This window comes from Podarcis muralis, chromosome 2 (assembly GCF_964188315.1).
Source record: "Podarcis muralis chromosome 2, rPodMur119.hap1.1, whole genome shotgun sequence".
NCBI classification, from domain to species: Eukaryota; Metazoa; Chordata; class Lepidosauria; order Squamata; family Lacertidae; genus Podarcis; species Podarcis muralis.
Window position 1 is genome coordinate 1,486,859 of NC_135656.1, and position 18,620 is coordinate 1,505,478.

An 18,620-nucleotide genomic window follows, 5' to 3' on the forward strand; every position below is an offset into this window, starting at 1 on the left:
ACGTGTTCAGAGTTCACGGCTTGCCGAGATCCATCCTATCCGACCAGGGGCGCCAGTTCATCTCGAGTTTCTGGCAGAAGCTGCTGGGCATCCTGAACGTCAAGATCAACTTAGCGTCGGCACGACACCCGCAGACCAACGGACAAGCGGAGAGGGTCAACGCCATCATGCAGCAGTACTTGCGATGCTACGCGAATCAACAACCCTCGACATGGGTGGACTACCTACCGCTGGCCGAGTTTGCCTACAACAACACGAAGCACGCGTCTACAGGGGTGACGCCGTTCTTCGCCAACAATGGGCGGCATCCCAGAACCTTCCCGGGTTTGGAGACGAAGGGGGAGGGGGAGGCACAGGGGGCAGAGCACTTGGCAGCAGAGTTGCAGGAGGTCCACGAGCAACTCCGAAGGAACTTAGAACTAGCAAAACAAGCCTACAAAGTGCAGGCAGACAGGCACAGGAGAGTCGGGGAAGACATCCAGGTGGGGGACTGGGTATGGTTAGCAGCCCAGGCAGTGCCGGCCAAATCGTTAGCTAAGAAGAAGCTCGGGCACAAGCAGCTAGGGCCTTACCAAGTCGAGGCACAAATCAACCCAGTAGCTTTCCGGTTGACCCTTCCGGAGGGTTCCAGAATGCACCCGGTCTTTCATAGGTCGGTGCTTACACCCTACAAGGCACCACACAGGTTTCAGGCGCCAGGGACCGCACTAGACCCACGCAGAAAATCACCCACAGGGGGGGAGCCACAAAGGGCGACACCAATCAACGAGGTCACGGAGATTTTGGACTCGAGATGGGGGGAAGAGGGAGTTGAATATCTCCTCGCCGAGGAAGGTACCCCGGAAAGCGCCAACAGGTGGGTACCGGACTATGCCCTGGAGGAGCGCTATCTCAAAGACGAGTTTCATGCACTCTTCCCCCAAAAACCCATGCCGGCAGATTATTTCGACGACTGGCTTTTCACACCCACACTTTCAGCCAGCACGTTCCAGGGGTTCTCATCAGACGAGGAGACGGAGCCGGGCTGGAAAACACCAAGGGGATCTTGTTCGGGGGTAGACACCGACCGTTCCTATTGGTGGGACGATCAACCGGAGGAGGACTGGAGAAGGAAATGGTTGAGGGGACCTTGGCAAGCAGCACCCGACGTACCGGAGGGTGGGACGGACATGGAAGTGTGGGGTGAGGATCAGGGGTTTGAGCACGAATGCAAAGAGATGGAAGCGGAGGAGATAGACGTTGACGAGCACAGTACGGACTGGTTGGATCCAGTGGGAGGGCTGCACGACAGGGGCATCGAACAGTATCCAGCTCTCGCCCCCCAAGCACTGGAGCGCCCGGAACCCACGCCCAGAGAGGGGGAGGGGGGAAGGGGGGGCTTCGAGGGGGGGTGGATGTCAGGGGCTCAGGGACTGAGCCACAGGAGAAGGAGGAGATGGAGAGCGAAGGGGAACAATCTGAGGGGAGCTCAGGAGGGTATGACAGTGACCAGAGAGATTCCATGAGTCTCTCCAGCGAATCAGAAGATTCTCAGAAGGAGGCCCCCAGGGTCAGGGCAAGGGGGGCCAGTGGGGAGTCTCCAAGCGGCAGCTGGAAATCAGGGCTAGCTTCCCCACCAGAGCGCAGCGGGGGGGGGGGGGGAAGAATCCCACAGATTAGAACAAAAGCCTCCTCCTGCAGGAGGAGAGAGTGAGGCAGGACTGAACACGCCTCCGTCCGAGAGGGGAGGGGCGGAGGAGAGAGCAGGGCCGGCCAGCCTCCCTGAAGGAGGAAGCAGTGAAGGGAGCAGTGTAGCCGTTAGGAGGAAAGTGGGCGGCTGGGCGCGCGCGCCAAGTTCAAATGTAGAGGCGCGCGGGACAGCAGAAAATCCAGATTGGGAGCCAGGTCCCAAAGCCCGCCGGAGACAGGGGGAGGAGTCAGAAGAATCCGCCTCCGAAGAGTCCAGGAGGGTTGGTACCCCAGAGGACAGGAGGACCCGGAGGAGAAAGGAGCAGAGGGAGGAGAGAAAGAGGTGGAGCAAAGCTCGGGTCTTGAACTGGTGTAAAGGAGGGGCGGATTCAGACGGAGCTTCGCCGGTCTAAGGACTCAGACGTAGCGCTGCGCGCCACGGATGTCAAACCAACAATGAACCACAATAAAGACTTTTGTTTATAAAGAGCAACTGGCGTTGGTCCTTTGTGAGCTGGGACCTGAGGCACCGCTGACAGATGGTATATTTTTAATTCTGAAAATCCAGTGCTATAAATCTCACGTGAAACTGGAGAGACAAATTAAGTTTCAGCAGATAAATAAAATTTCAAATTCAGCGGAAAATCTTTTACTCATAATTTTCATTATACTCAATTTGCCGATCGAAAGGTCGGCGGTTCGAATCCCCACGGCGGGGTGCGCTCCTGCTGCTCGGTCCCAGTAGGGACTGCTTACTGGCGGGAAGGTAAACGGCATTTCCGTGTGCTGCGCTGGCTTGCCAGATGCAGCTTTGTCACGCTGGCCACGTGACCCGGAAGTGTCTGCGGACAGCGCTGGCCCCCGGCCTCTTAAGTGAGATGGGCGCACAACCCCAGAGTCTGTCAAGACTGGCCCGTACGGGCAGGGGTACCTTTACCTTTACCTTTACCTAAGATTGTGGTCCTGCCCTATCTCCTAGAGGAGCACAGGGACAGCCACACAACATCACTTAATCGGCTTCACATACATGAGGGTTTAAAAACAATGCATCTCTCTCCTATGCTTAGGCTTCTTAGTACCAGACTAATTTCCAACCGTTAACATTTCTGCTATCCCATTTTTCAATTTTTGCCTACAATAGGGATTCTGAACTTCCTAGGGACCACATTGGCCACTTTCAAACCTGTACATTTCTCACAGAGCATCAATTAAGCTGAACTGCAAAACCAATGTAAATTAAGTTATAAAAGATGCTGACTTAGTCATCCCATACTTATGTTGGAAAACTGTGTGTGTTTGTTTAAACAGCCAGCTTCTCTGTCAGCTTTTGGTGTGAGCAGGAAAAAGAGCTAGGGGTCCCTTTACCTTTTAGACAGGAGGAAGCTCTGTTTTCCAGGCCACTCCCAAACCCTCCTTTACAAAAAGGTTGATAATTGGGGATGCATCAGGAAGGTGGAAAGATAAGAGATAATCCTCAACAAATTGCATAAACCTTTTCAGTTGAGATAAATTCTCAATCCAGCCCAATACCTCTACTGCTGAGCCCCTGGGCCATTTCCCCCTCTCAATGTATGTCCGCACCATACATTTAAAGCACATTTATACCATAGCTCCCCAACAAAAAATTCTGAACTGTAGTTTGCTCCTCACCTCACAGAGTGTTTGTTGTGAGGGAGGAAGGGAAAAGGAGATTGTTAGCCGCTTTGAGACTCCTTAGGGTAGTGATAAAGTGGGATATCAAATCCAAACTCTTCTTCTTCATTGAGTTATAATTTGCATCACCCTTATCAGACCACAAGTTCCAGGATGGGGGGTGGGGAACCAAGGGTGTTAGTAATTTAAATCCTGGACGCTGTAGTTTATACCTCACAGAGCTATGATTCACAGCACCCTTAAACTACAGGTCCCAAACTACAGGTCCCAGGATTTTTGGGCAGGGAAGAAGAAGATGAAGAGGAGGAGGATGAGGATGAGGAGGACTTTGGATTTGATATCCCGCTTTCTCACTACCCGAAGGAGTCTCAAAGTGGCTAACAATCTCCTTTCCCTTCCTCCCCCACAACAAACACCCTGTGAGGTGAGTGGGGCTGAGAGACTTCAAAGAAGTGTGACTAGCCCAAGGTCACCCAGCAGCTGCATGTGGAGGAGCAGAGACGCGAACCCGGTTCACCAGATTACAAGTCCACCGCTCTTAACCACTACACCACAGGGGGAACCAGGCCTGTACAAGTGGCATAAAAGTGCTTTACATATACGGTGCGGCTGTGACTCCAGCCCAGCACCAGAATAATCTGAGGAACAGAAAAGGAAAGGGGTTCTGAGCCAGTTGAGATTACTGTCAGAAGTAATAGAGCATAATACTCCCGTACCCCACCTCTAAGTCCAAGTCCAATGTCAAGTGGTGGTATAAGAATTTTAAGGTCTTAGATATATAATAAATGTTCATAAATGTACCAAGCAAACACGTACATAAATATATAAACCACATGTCTGAAGCAGCACAGGAAGACAGTCCTGAAACCATTTTGACTCCCAAGCTGACCAAATGTTTCTCTGCAAGGAGGGAGGAGGTGAAAAAACCTCCATTGTTACAGGAATTGGGTAATCACCATTTCAAAGGAATGAGCAGACTACCACGAAAGGCAATCAGATAAGGCATTATCAGATAACCTGGCAGACAGGAAAAACAACAACATTCAAATTTCTGTTGTAGACCGCCTTTTCTGTGATGTAGGTATGATGTATGGAGGGGTGGTCTTGAGCTCCAGGACAGGGAATTTAAAATGTCTCTATAAGGGCAGGCACACCTTTGTTCTGGGTCCTCCTCCTTTCCTGCGTGTGAGGGGAGCACCCGGTTGCAACAGATCAATAAAGATCAGGCTTACGAGCTGCTTTGCTTCTCAATATTCTCTGGCTGGTCTCTGTTATTTTCTCCTACCAATAGGGAACCCACGTAAGGACTCTATATGGGTCCTTGGATATATATATATCTTGGATACCCCATAAGGGAAAAAGGGCAGATTTTGTTTACAACAGTGGCAAGAGTTCTCCTTCTCTCTTCTAAGATGTTAGGAGGATAGGAAGCTGCTTTATGCAGAGTCAGACCATTGGTCCATTTAGCTCAGTATAGTCCACACTGACTGGCAGCAGCATTCAGGATTTCAGGCTGGGAATCTCTCTCAGCCTTTCCTGGAGTTGCTGAGGCTCAAACCTCCAATCTTGGACACGCAAAGCTGATGCTCTACCCTTGAGCCACACCCCTTCCCCTGTTCATTGGCACCATTTTCTCCCCTCTGCCTTTTGCTAATCTTCTGTCCTACAATCCGGACAGATGACTTTATGCCATGTGTTTGGTACAGTCTCAAAACTTAGAAGGTTTTGTGCTCATTTAGTCAGGTTTCACTCATTAAAATCAAATAACCTGGGGAAATTCTGTGAGTTTAGTCTAATTTATATTTGTGCTAGGTTTAAACAAAACATTAACCTTCTGGGTTGTGGGCTGTTGACGTACAAGCCAGCAACCTCACTTACGAGCCTCTCTCTCCAGAGTCTCCTGAGAGCAATTCATCCTTGATTCTAAATAAGTGAGCCTAGGGGAATTTTGTTTCTCATGCACTCACCCGGCTGTCAGAACTTGGGGCCATGGTGTCCGTCATCCAAGAGCCAAATCTGGAGCCTGATGCCCGGATGGTGATGGGGTTGCTTACCCCTGTAAGCTTTCCACACCCTGAAGTACAAAACAGAGAGGGATGAGAGGCTTAGAGGACATGTAAGAAGGGAAAAGCTGGAAGCAGGTCTCATTGGCCAAGGAAAAACAATGTGACCCACCAGGAAGATTTTTGTCTTGAGACCCGAGTTCAGATTCCTCTTTGGCTATGGGATCCCTGGGCAGCCCTGGACAAATCACTGTTCTTTTGTGAGGGGACAAAAGTTTGTTTGTTTGGGCCCAATTGCAGTGTCACCCCCAACCCCCCGTGCAGTGGCTAAATGTGAATGATTAATAAACTCAAGCAGGCAATCGTCTGGATTAGAAAAGGCCACAACTTTATTGATTACAAATATAGATGGATTTTTGGCTCAGGCATTGGGTGTATATCCATTCCAGCCCCCACGGGGGGGGGGGATATTTAATTTTAAAAGGTTAAGGGAACTCAGTTCCCCTGAGTTCCTGCTCAAAAAATCCCCTGAGCCTTACTTCAGCACTGATATTACTGCATGATCAACACTGTTGGCTTAACTTGAACAAAACATTCCCCCCCCCCCAATTTAGAAAACCACAGCCTCTCAAAGTTGAATTCCAAAAGCATTCAGAATTCTTCAGTGCCATATTTGAATGAGTTCAATATGTCCAGACTGTGCACTGTATGCTCTGTGATAATTCAGCTCTCGGTTAAGCAACCATACCACTGAATCAGCAGCAGAACCCACAGGCCGCAAATGAAGATGCACATTTGCCCTGCGGATTCTCTTCCACCCATTTCCCCAGCACTTTGCAGTAATGCAGTAAACGTGAGATGCATTGCAAGCTGGATGTGTGGCGACTCATCTGAATTGCCCCTCTGATAAGTGCACCCTAGTGATATTCTGACATCTCTGCATCTTTTATTTTCTGTTCAGCACAGCAGTAAGGCCCACATGACACCCAGATTATTATTCGCAAGGTATCAGCAGTGCAGCAAAACAGTCTGAGCTCACGAGCCCAAGAGAGCTCACGGCAGCTGCTGCCTGGAAAAGAAAAACATATGGCGTAGCAGCTAATAGAGGCAAGAATTTGCTCCAGATACCCCCATGGGTTGCATTTAGATTTCAGCACACAGAACTGGCTTTGCCCTTTATAAAGGTTCTATCAACATTACCCACATTACATCCGGCTCAAACATGCAGCATCAGTATGTGGTACAGCCCTTCCTGGGCTGTTCCACTTCCAAGTGCAGCTGGAGGAGTTCCTTCACAGGATGAACTTCCAGGGAGATAGAAGGTTTTAACCTAGATTTCTCTCTGGCATCTCTTCACGAGTGGGAAATTTATACCTGCAGGGGAACATTCAGGTGTATGATTTCCTCATTTTCTGCCATAAGTGAGCTTCTGAGGCTGGGGTACTCTCTGTCATGAGCCCCATATGAAAGTGTCATGAAGGAGGTAGTCTGACCCTGAGGAATAATGGGTGGAGATCAGAGAGGTGGAGTCCTACTGGAATGGAGGAAGTGTTGGCAAGACCCAAAGAAATTCAGGAAATGGATTGGCAGCAGTGTGTAATATGATGAGCTTGATCCAGCCAGTTGGGGTAGCAGAGGATTGTTCTGCTCTGGTCCCACTGGGCACCCCTCCTGACATAGAACTGCCCCCAGTGCCTCCCCCTGTCAGGGATGAGCCCCCTTCAGAGAAGGAGCCTATTGAGAGCAAATCAGATGCTGAGCTGTTCCACCTCATGAATAGACCTCACAAGCTCAGCCCACTCAGAGAAGTACCTGCTTCCTTGCCCAGTCTTGGGGCACAGGTTGTTGCCATGCTAAGTGCCATGTCTTCCTCTCCTTCAAATAGAAGGTGCAGCCAGCATATTGCTTGTTGGCAGGGGCGTAGCATGGGGGTGAGGGAGGCTGTGGTCCTGGGTGCAGAATTCTGAGGAGGCACAACCTGGCACCCCCACGACTGCCACCTTCCAGAGCTGTGGGTAGGTGAGCTGTGCTGGGCCAGGCCTTTGGGGCTGTGGTGGCATCCCCTTCTCCTAACAGGCAAAGGGATGTTCCACCCCAGGTGGAACTCCTGCTGGCTGGAGCCCTGACTTTTCCTGGCCTGCACCAGTTCTTCCCCAGGGTCTCCGTCCCAGTATGTGTCCTTCGGTGAAGTGCACACCTCACAGAGGGAGCACAGAGAAGAGAGCTGTCTGCTTGCCCAGGACCCACCAGCACCAGCCCACACACTACATGGCCAGGGAAGAGCTGCACTTGGTGCCTCAGCCTGCTCTCTGTGTCCCTCCTCTTAGACCTGCTGTAGCTGCTAAGCCCACCAAGGAGCACCAGCTGCTACTCCTGCTGGGAGCTCACTGAGCTGAGAGGGCAAACATGGCCACTGGCAGGCAATCTCCATGAGCAGCAGCCACTGAAGGTGCAGCCAAGTCTGCATGTTGCCTCCCAAACAAAGCAAGGGGGTTAGGAGCCGCAATCCTTGCCCTACCCTGGGTGCTGCCAACACATGCTACACCACTGCCTGTTGGATCAACAACTCAGCATACACCTAGCCAAGTACCTAATCCTCTTGCGCACCTGGTATACCTTGTAACCATGCCTTGCTCATGTACCTGCACTGATTTAAGCATTAAAGTCTCTGGCAGAAACCGAGCTGGGAGTTTGAGTTCTATGTCTGGTAGTGAGAGCCTGGATGCCCTCCAATGACAGGCTTTTGCTCATCTGGGTGTAGCCTTCCACTTCAGGTCTTGGTTGCTCAGGTGCAAAGGGAGGACCAGTTTTCCTCCAACATTTAGCCAAAAGCAGTGCAAGGAACAGGCAACTCTGCAGACACAAAAAATGGCTCCAAAAAGGTTTGCCAAGTGGTATCCGATGCTGACAACAAGTGAGGAGGGGAGAGGAGGTGGAGGAGGCACAGAAAATACCTCCATTGCTCTGGCTGGTAGGGAAGTGGATTGATACATGCTGTGCTTAGTTCATCTTTATTAAATGCATTTGCCATCCACTCGATCGCTGGGGTGCACTCCTGTTGTCTGTTATTTGGCTTGATTGCAGGCTGTGAAATTCAGGCTTAGGAGAAAATGCACTTGGCTGATGCTTCCGTTTTCAGCCAGGGGTCTTTTCTCTCCCCTTTGCTCTTTATATTGTTACAGATGTATGCGTTATCATTCTCCTAGTGTTAAAGTTTTCCAAGCTTACAATAGGGCATTACTTTATTCAAGCTTGTAAAGTGTCATTGCACAATGACTGCTGTAACAACATCTATAATAATAGAGCCTGAGTTTTCCTACCTCAACTCTGCTGCAAGGCAGAGAGAGGAAGCGGTCACCCACATGCAGCTCAGAGCTGGCGAGCTCTCAGTCTGCTTAATCTGTAAACCAGATAATCAGCTCACAAACAAATCTGCGTGCAAAGTGCTGTCAAAGTGCCTTCATTTTCTCCAGATTCCAGGATCCCAGTTCAAAGCTATGCTCTCCTCCGACTGAATTTTCCCTCCAGGGAAAATCAGGCAAATACCTTGAATGTGCCTGAACAGATCTAATTGCCAGTTCCTGTGGGGCAATCTGTATGTCTTGCCAGAATCTGAGGTTGATAAAATGTCAGTATCTCAGGATGTGGTGCTTTACCTCTCTCAGCTCTGTTTTTTGGATGTTCCGACTCTAAAGCCAGGGGAAGTTAATAACATTCCCTAAGGAAATCTACCTTCCACACTCAGTTCTGTGAGGGACTTTTACATGCAGACTGCAATGCAGATATGGCAGGGGAGAAGTACTTTCACCCTTCAATCTTTGACTTGGACAGTGGCTCCTCATTGGCAAGATGGTATGGGAAAGTTCTATCAACAGACAATGGAGCCTCCATTTTCAGGAATAGTATGCCTCTGAGAACTAGATGCTGAATACAAAGGAAAGCAGGGGGCTATTGTCCTCATCCCTTGTTTGAAAGTTTTACAGAAGCACCTGATTGGCTACTGTTAGAAAGAGGGTGCTGGACCAGGCAGACATTTTGCCTAAACTAGCAGGGAAAGTTCTTCAGACATATTGGCATGGGAAAGATTAAAATGGCCACTACTCTCTTGCTGAGACAATCTAAGATGCCATTTCTTTCTTAGCCACAATAGGAAGCATGAGCAACAACTATCCTTTGTCTTACAAACAAGAGCAATACTATGGTAGGGTTGGGGGCAGCTCTCCCAGAGTGGCAAAGGCATTAGAACATTGTTCCTCAGCCTGAACTCCCTGGACGTTGTTGAACTAAAACTCCCATCATCCCCATCCTCATCCTCATCCATCATCCCCATCCTTGAGGTTGAAAGCACTGCTCCTGAGCAAGGATGAAGACCCTGTTGGTCTTCAGAGGTCGTTGGCTTTCACCCACCATCACCCCAGCCAACTTAGGCAATGGTCAGTTTTAGTCCAACAATGTCTGCAGGAGCCCAAGTTCCCAAACTCTGAAATAACAGGCAAAAAGAGGATTGAATACATCTACCACCTCACTTAGAGGGTGGCTTGTGAATCAGTCCACAGAGGAAGAGAGAAGAGGACCCACAAAAGTACCCACCTAGCTTCTGCATGCAAGCATGCAAGCGAGCTTCCAGGACCAGCACACGCTGTTGGAGCTCCTCGTAATCATAGGCTCCCATCTCTTCCTGGATCTGCAGCAAGCTGCCCGAAAGGTTCCTCACTTCTTCTTTCAGCTGCATGATGGTGCGGGTGTCTGACTTGTACTGGTCCAGCACAGGGATAAGTGGCATCAGCTCTGCCATTTTGTCCTTTAGTTCCTGCCGGTGGGGAAATGACAAATCAGAGGGGAAATAAAAGGACACTAGCAAAGGGCTTTGGAACCTGTGGCCCTCCAGGTGATGTTGGTATACAACATCCCATAATGACCATCTCTGGCTATTGGCCATGCTGGCTGGGGCTAATGGGAGTTGGAATACAGCAGCTGGAGAGCAGCAGGTTTCCCATTCCTACCCTAGCAAACCAGTCATTGGCATTCTGCTACCATGCAAGGGCTGCAGGACCTTAGGACCACCCCTCTTTTCACACCATGCCATGTGAGAGAAGCAAAGGTAAAGGTAAAGGGACCCCTGACCATTAGGTCCAATCGTGACTGACTCTGGGGTTGCGGCGCTCATCTTGCTCTATTGGCTGAGGGAGCCGGTGTACAGCTTCCGGGTCATGTGGCCAGCATGACTAAGCCGCTTCTGGCAAACCAGAGCAGCGCATGGAAACGCCGTTTACCTTCCCGCAGGAGTGGTACCTATTTATCTACTTGCACGTTGAAGTGCTTTTGAACTGCTAGGTTGGCAGGAACAGGGACCGAGCAACGGGAGCTCACCCCGTCGTGGGGATTCAAACCGCCGACCTTCTGATCGGCAAGTCCTAGGCTCTGTGGTTTAACCCACAGCGCCACCCACATCCCTGAGAGCAGCAAAGCATCTGATAAATTCCTGCAATTACCCAGAAACTAACTGGCTGAGATAAGTGAGACCTTTTGGTTTAATTCACCTACTTGCCTGTGCAGCATTAGTTCATAACATTGAGATATCATGAATGAAATCCGGTATGAATTTCCAGGAAGCAATTCTGTGCTCAAGGAAAGAACATTTATTGGAAAAAGCAAGCACATGAACTAATGTCATATCTAGCTTGAAGATTAAAGAATTTATTGATTTTTATTTAAATCATTTATTGCTGACTTTACAGATGGAAAGGCTTCCAGAATGGCCTACAAATCAATAAATAATAATGCAGCTCCTGCTTTCAGGCTTACAATCTAGAAGACGTGGCAGAAAAGGAAATGGGGAGGGGGAGGGAAGAGGAATGATGTTGGAATGAGAGCTTGTGGGCATTTTCAGGACACCGTTCTTCATCATGTGATATTTCCCTTGAGCACTCAAAGGCACAGAGACTTGTTTTGATTGTTTATGACACAATTCTTTGAAGGTTTAACGCCAAGTCTTTCAACCTAACCATCTTCATGGGATTCTGTGAGTCTATAATAAGATAATCCTGAGTTCTTCAGATGAAGTGTGGACTACAAATGGGAATCCCTGGATCTAGGCAAAACTCACCTGTGGAATAGTTATGCATATGATAATCACAGAATCATAGAAGTGTAGAGTTGGAAGGGACCATGAGGACCATCTAACCCAACACCTTGCAATGCAGGAATCTTTTACCCAATGTGGGGCTTGAACCCACAACCCTGAGATTAAGAATCTCCTGCTCTACTGACTGAGAAGGTTCTCAGCAATAGAGGTGGCCAGAAAGGTGAAATATCTAGGAATATGGGTAACGCCAAAAAACATAGACTTATTCAAAAATAACTATGAGACAGTATGGAAAGGAGTTAAGAAAGACATTGAAACGTGGGACAGGCTAAAACTGTCATTTTGGGGCAGAATAGCCACAATCAAGATGTGTGTGCTTCCAAAAGTGCTGTTTTTGTTCCAGAATATTCCTGTAATTAAAGGTATAAAGATATTTAAAGACTGGCAGAGGGTGATCTCAAAATTTGTCTGGCAGGGCAAGAAACCAAGGATAAAATTTAAACTGTTGACAGATGTGAAGGAAAGGGGAGGTTTTGCCCTGCCAGATTTGAAACTGTACTATGAGGCGTCATGCCTATGCTGGGTCAAAACATGGATAAAACTGGAAGATAAGGAAGTGCTAGACCTAGAGGGATTTAACAACCGATTCGGGTGGCACGCCTATTTATGGCATGGGAGGAGGAAAGTACACAGACACTTCGAAAATCATATTTTTAGAGGTCCACTGATTGAGGTATGGGAGAGGTACAGAGATATGCTAGAACCTAAAACACCCCATTGGCTATCGCCACTAGAAGTTATGTGCGTCAAAAAGATTAACATGAGGGATAATTGGGCTACCTATGAACAACTGTTAATGAAAGAAGAAGGAAAATGGAAAATGAAGCCGTACGAACAGGTCAAAGAGAAAGTCTATGATTGGCTGCACTATTTTCAGATAAACGGAATGTTCAGAAAAGACATTAAAGACAAAGGATATGCTGATAAAGATTCCAGATTTCAGACTGAGATATTGAACAACAACTATAAAATTTTGTCTAAAATGTATAATCAGTTATTGGATTGGAATTTAATAGACGAGGAAGTAAAGTCGGTAATGATACATTGGGCTAGAGATATCGGTCATAATATATATTTTGAAGAATGGGAAAAACTTTGGAAAATACATCTTAAGTTTACAGCTTGTGTGACACTGAAGGAGAATTTAATGAAAATGTTTTACCGTTGGTATATGACTCCTGTAAAATTAGCCAAAATGTATGGAATTTGTAATAAATGTTGGAAGTGCAAGGAAAGGGAGGGGACCTTCTACCATATGTGGTGGGAATGCCAAAAGGTTAAAGGGTTCTGGGAGAGTGTGTATAATGAAATGAAGAAAATTCTAAGATACACTTTTGTCAAAAAACCCGAGGCTTTTTTGTTGGGATTGGTAGGAAGGGAGATAAAAAAGAAAGATCACAAGCTGTTCCAGTATGCAACAACGGCAGCAAGAGTCTTATTAGCTCAAAATTGGAAATCAGAGGGCCTACCGACAATTGAGGAATGAGATATTCAAAAATTAGATATTCAAAAGATCAGAGGTTCATTAAGGACTGGGAAAGCTTTACGAAATATCTGGAAAATTTAAGTGATGGACAGATAACACTAGTGGGCTTTAAAGGAGCTCTGTAAAAAGAAAAGGGTATTGTCTAAAGAGAAATGGAAGAATTAGAATGATTAATGGCATTACAAATTAAGAAATGCGAAACTCTATAAAAGATTATTACGGATGATTTGTGGAAAGGTTGAAGGAAGTCATACTTAAAAATCTGTGAAAACGAGAATTGAACTTTTATATTTTGTTTTTGTATTTTGTATTATGCAAATTAATAAAAATTATGCATGAAAAAAAGAGAAGGTTCTCAGCAAAGCGCTGTTCAATGGGCTTCCTTACCTACAATGGTAGACCCCAACCCTGGGATTCATGGGGGAAGGAGTTATTTGTTGGTGCTTGCAGCTCCAGCCAGCACCCTGCCTCCTAGAAGGACACTGCTTGAGGTGAGTAACTGTCACCACTATAAAGTATTTAGGTAGCAGTAGCCATTCCTCCCCTCATCCTGTTCTGTAGGCTCTCAGAAGAAAGGGATAGAGTCAGCGGTTGGCAAAGCTTACTGGGCATGGGCCGGATCACTCCTGCGGAGATATCCATGGGCCCGACCGGCACAGCACAACGCCAGAAATCGCGTCTGCGCCTGCCCAGATGCTGGAAATCGTGCCTGTGCAGAAGCGGTTTCTGGTGCCACGGACATGTGCAGACATGGTTTCCGGCAACTGGGCATGCGCAGAATCCATTTCCAGAGCAGCAGAAGAAAGTCCCTGGGCCGCACTGGTTTAGCGCAGCACGCGGGGACTTGCCGAGTGGGTTTGGGGGCAGGTCATGGGCCAGCTAAGCGACCCTCATTGGCCGCTTCTGGCCCATGGGCCTTATGTTGTCAACCTCTGGGATAGAGTCAGGCCACATCTCTTTAAGCAAGGGTCAGGGAAGTCAGAACCATGGGCAGCTCATAGTGGCCCTATTGCCACCTATAGCATCTACTGTATGATGTCATCTCAGCAAAGAGCAGAAGCCTTGTCTAACCTGAAAAGATCTCACCTTCTTGTAGGACCTGGCTCTGTTTTTAAAAAGGCTCTTGCTTGATTTTGTATCCTCTGGCTTCTGCAAGGCTGAGGAAGTGCTGTTAATGACTCCTGAGACGAAAGAAAGGGATCCTTCTTCTGGCAGGGAGGCCATGGGGAGAAGGTACTAATAGATCTTCCTTGGGTGAACCAGCCTGTGCCTTGCTCTCCTCTGAGTCTTCCTTGCTATATTGGGTCCCGGGGGGGGGGGGGGTGAGAGGAAGTTGACACAACATCTAGGCCATTGTGTGGGAGTGGGAAATGAGTGCCCCTTTTTTGTGGCAATGGCCATTTCACCTCAAAATAGCCAAGAAGATGAGTCATCTTCCAAGACACATTTGAAAACAGAAATGGTGCCTGGAAGCCTAGGAATATGTCAGCAGTGGACCTTTCTGGGGCTTCAGCAACTGCCTGGAGATGCCAGGCGCTGACAACATCCCTAAATTTGTGTGCTACAAAACAGTAGTATATCATCAGCTAGTTTCTCTTTCCATTCAAGCACAGAAACACTGCATTGCTCTCTTTCACCTTCCCCTAATGAAGATCAAAGGCTTCCTATCTTGTTTACCACAGGCCTGTTAATGATGACAGAACTCCTGGAATATGGTTAGGGAGTCATAAATATGCACAAGGCATATTTTGCCTTCCAGATTCAAAATCAATAATAATGCTTATGCTAACTCTGGTTCATTCCAAGCACTTTAAAAACACTACCTAATTCCTCACTATAGCCCCAAATAACACCCCTCATTATTTGGGATAGTGAGCAAGACCTAAGCAAGGAAAACTGCACCCACAGTTTGAAGGAGGGGGGAACCCAGCCCATTACAAAGGTTTGGTTTGGGAATCTTGTAGATGTTTACCAAGAGAGAGCAAGCTTCCTCCTGTGGACAGATGCTCCATGCCATCAAGAGCTACGTCATACACACTCTAAACATAACAGAATAGCCCTGCTGGACAGGTCGGAAGCTCACCAAGTCCAGTATCCCATGGGAAGCCCAGAAGCAGAATCTGAATGCAATGGTACTCTTCTCACCATTCTCAGCAATACTCCCTCTGATGCTGGAAGTAGGACATAGCTAACATGGGTAGTAAACAAGCTGGTTCTAGATAAGGCTCAGTTCCCCACCCCAGCCAGGATGAGAGGTGGCAAGTATCTGGAGCAGAGGGGTCAGATGACTGGAGGCATACACAGCCTAGAGGCTTCTCACAAGAATGCGGTGGCCAGGCTGAGAACCCCTCTAGATGTAGCTTAGGGAGGACTTTTCACACTTTCCTTCATTGCCCTCTCAGGTGCCATACCTGCCTTTCTCCCTTCTTGCTGTATGTAGCCAACAGCAGCCACTTTAGAAAGAGGAAGGAATATCTACATTAGGAAAAGGGCAAAGGGAGAAACACTGTTTCCCAGAGCATCCCCAACTTTCAAAGCAACCACAAGGGGCTACAAACTAGTAAAAAAAGAGAGAGAGAAAGGAGGGGGCAGGAACAGAACAAAAACCCATAGAAAATCAGAAGTGCAGTGTGACATATCCACTTTGGTTCTAAGAGAGTGCAGCAGATCTTAGAGTTGTATAGCAGGCAGCACCATGGAATTGGCTCTCTGGAATCACATGCTTGCCAAGAGTAAGAGGACTCTGGCCTGCAGTGTGAGTCTCCCAGCACTTTTCTTCTTCAGTCAGATGTCTTTGTGGTGAAGCGAGAATTTGCAGGGCAGATCCCAAAATTCTGCCAGTGGAATGCTCCATGATTCCAAAGAGTACAGGCGGGAGCCCCTCTTGAAGGTGGGTGACCTTTGGGTGATAAAAGTCCCAGTGAGAGGCTAGGAAGAGACATGTACAAGGACATTCTTACAGACCCATTTTGAGAATGTGTGGCAGGAGCCACAGGAACATAAGGAAAGGCTTATCTAACCCAGCATGCTGTTCTCACAGCAGCTAACCAGAGGCCTATGGGAAGCCCAGAAGCAGGGCATGAGCATGATAGCAATAACTGCACACCAGAGAGTCCTTTGGGAGTCTTTGAAATATTGTTTCAAAAGCCCTTGGACTGCCAGTGTAGGTTTGCTAGGAACCCTCCTGAAAGGCAAATGACTTTCTTAGGAAGGAAGGCAAGAACATAGAAAGTTGGTCTTGTATTGAATTAGACAGTTGCTCCATCTAGTATAGCACTGCCTACTCTGGCAGTGGCTCTCCAGGATTATAGAGGGTGGTCCTTCCCAGTCCCACCTGCAGATGCCAAGCAGGGGTTCTGCAGCTGAGCTATGGCTCTTACTTAATTAGTGCTAATTACATGATTTACTGACGGTTTCCAATCCTCAACCCCACCCTGAGTATATAAACCTGAAATCCAGGATGACACCCCATATTTTTCCTCAGCCCACAAATGTTACCACTTTCCCTGCCCACTTTTAACGGAACAAAAGGTACGATGGGCTGGAGAAGTGAACTTTCACCAGCTCAAGAAATCATTGCCTGGCACAGGCTGCCAGTAGTGGCAGAACATAATAGCTAGAGAAGCGTTGGCATTGGGAATTAAAAGAGGCCTGTGAAAATATGAATAGGAACATAGGAATCTTCCTTACACTGAGTCAAAGCCTTGTCCATCTAGCTCAGCATTGTCTACACTGACTGGCTTCTGCAGGGCTTCAGGCATTCCCAGCCCTACCTGGAGATGCCATCGGGGATTGAACCTGGGACCGTCTGTGTGCAAGGCAGATGTTCTGCTTCTGGGCCACAGTCCTTCCTCAACAGAGTGGGCATTGTAGAGAAGCAGCTCTCTCTCTTAATCTCTCTCTTTCTTATAACCGTTGAATATGAGAAGGGTCACCTTGCTGGAAGGACCAGGTGGAAATGGAGCCAGGCTTCCTGCCTCACAAGCCCGCCCACCTGCAGCATGTTAAGACACTGCACAGAAAGCCTCATGCTGGTGGATGCCTTCACAGGTCAAGCAGGTCGACATCCAAAGGTGAGACACAATGCAGGTGCCAGTGCTGCTGGCCTTTGGCAATCCTTGCGTCATCTTCTGGGCTCTCTGAACTTTAAAGGCCAGATCTTACTTGCTGGGGAGGGCCAGCTGTGTGCAGCCGATGGCAAGCTGAGAGACTTAAAGGTGGGAGCGAAATTGCTGCTGCATTTTTTATGACCCTGTCTGAGAGTGAAAGTGTGTTTGTGAAAGAGAGGGGGGAGGGGGGAGGGGTCATGAACAAACAGCAGCAATGAAGGTGGAACCTTTGGAAGAGAAAGTGTAGGGGATGTGGAGAAGGCGGGGGAAATGGCTGAGCTTGCTGACATTTGCACATAAAGCAAGGAGAAGAGGGCTCCAAATGAAAAAATGGTGAGGGAGGGTTGGAATGCTGAAAAGAATGAGGGCAATAAATATGATGGGGGTGCATGCACTGCAGTGAAGCAGGAAGCACAGAATGTGTTGGAAGATGCAGAGGATAGCATAAGAAAGAGAACATGCAAATTAGCTGGGAAATCTTGGGTTGTTGCTGACGCAAAATATGGTGTGAGTGTGTGTGTGTGTGTGTGTGTGTGTGTGTGTGTGTACAAACAACCGGATATCAACTGCTACACTTAATGAACAGTGCTGGCTCCAGGGTTTTGTTAGTTCCGTAGACTGAGACACTCTCCATGGAGCGTCTTCATCTGGAGCAGGTTGGTGGAGCAAACATAATTCTCTCAAAAGGCCCCTGACCTCCTTGGGATAACAGGCCCTTTGACAGCTACTGAGCCCTGGCAAGGATCACTAAAGATGGAACCATTGCTTGAAATAAAAACAGATAGAGCAAGCCTTGTGTGGGCTCTCCTTACATCACTCTTAGAGCTTTTCTCTCTCTAAAATTTCAGCTGGTTCAAGTGGTGAAGCTTTCCCTGCAGTTACTTAAATCTGCAGTTGAGGATTGAGGGACTAGTGGGGCTAGAACTGGGGGACTTTGGTTCTGTTTGCAGCATCCCCACGTGGTGAGCTTCTGGAACTGCAGCTTGGAACAACTTTTTGGGGGTGGTTGGAGTACGAACTCTCAAGCTTTGGTCTGGCCCCACCCTGGCTAATGGGGTGCTCCTAGGCAGGAAGGCCTCCCATTTGGGCCTGAGCAACAAGGTCTCCCTGGCTTTACTGCATTCCTCAGCTCCCATATGATAGCTGCTTATAGGTCAGCCCTGATCCAGAACACACGCACACACACACACACACACACCAATATGCAAGCAAGAAGGCTATGCTGGGTGCTTCCTCCTGTCCTGCTGGCTTTGGTATGCAGCATATGGCAGCAGAGTCTGGTAACTCTTTGCCAAGGGACAGTAAGCCCCCCACACCCCCGGCCAGGCTTTTGTTCGAGGAAACTTAAAATTTGTGACTCGCCGCCAGTTGCAGCCTAACATGGTGCAGTCCAGGAAAAGCTTTAACACTTGACTCTTTTGAATGTATAAATCGCACCTTTATTAACTGATTTTAATTTTGTTCTTACTGAGAAGCTGCAAAAAGTAAGGTGGTAACACTTTAAAGAGCAGAACAGTATCCAGTTTTTCTATTAGTGACCCCCACATCAAATGCTA

The 18,620-nt window shown here is 48.0% G+C and overlaps 1 protein-coding gene across 4 annotated transcripts in view; it reads right to left on the bottom strand.

Annotated features, from left to right (window-relative positions):
* The window catches only part of OLFM2 (olfactomedin 2), a 200,420-nt gene that overhangs the window by 18,182 nt on the left and 163,618 nt on the right, over positions 1-18,620 (bottom strand). For all 4 annotated transcript variants that reach the window (XM_028721179.2, XM_028721180.2, XM_028721176.2 and 1 more), the window contains 2 exons: positions 9,915-10,134; positions 5,289-5,395 (listed from right to left, as the gene is read on the bottom strand). In XM_028721179.2, coding sequence (XP_028577012.1) covers positions 5,289-5,395; positions 9,915-10,134 — 327 coding nt within the window. The remainder of the gene's footprint in view (positions 1-5,288; positions 5,396-9,914; positions 10,135-18,620) is intronic.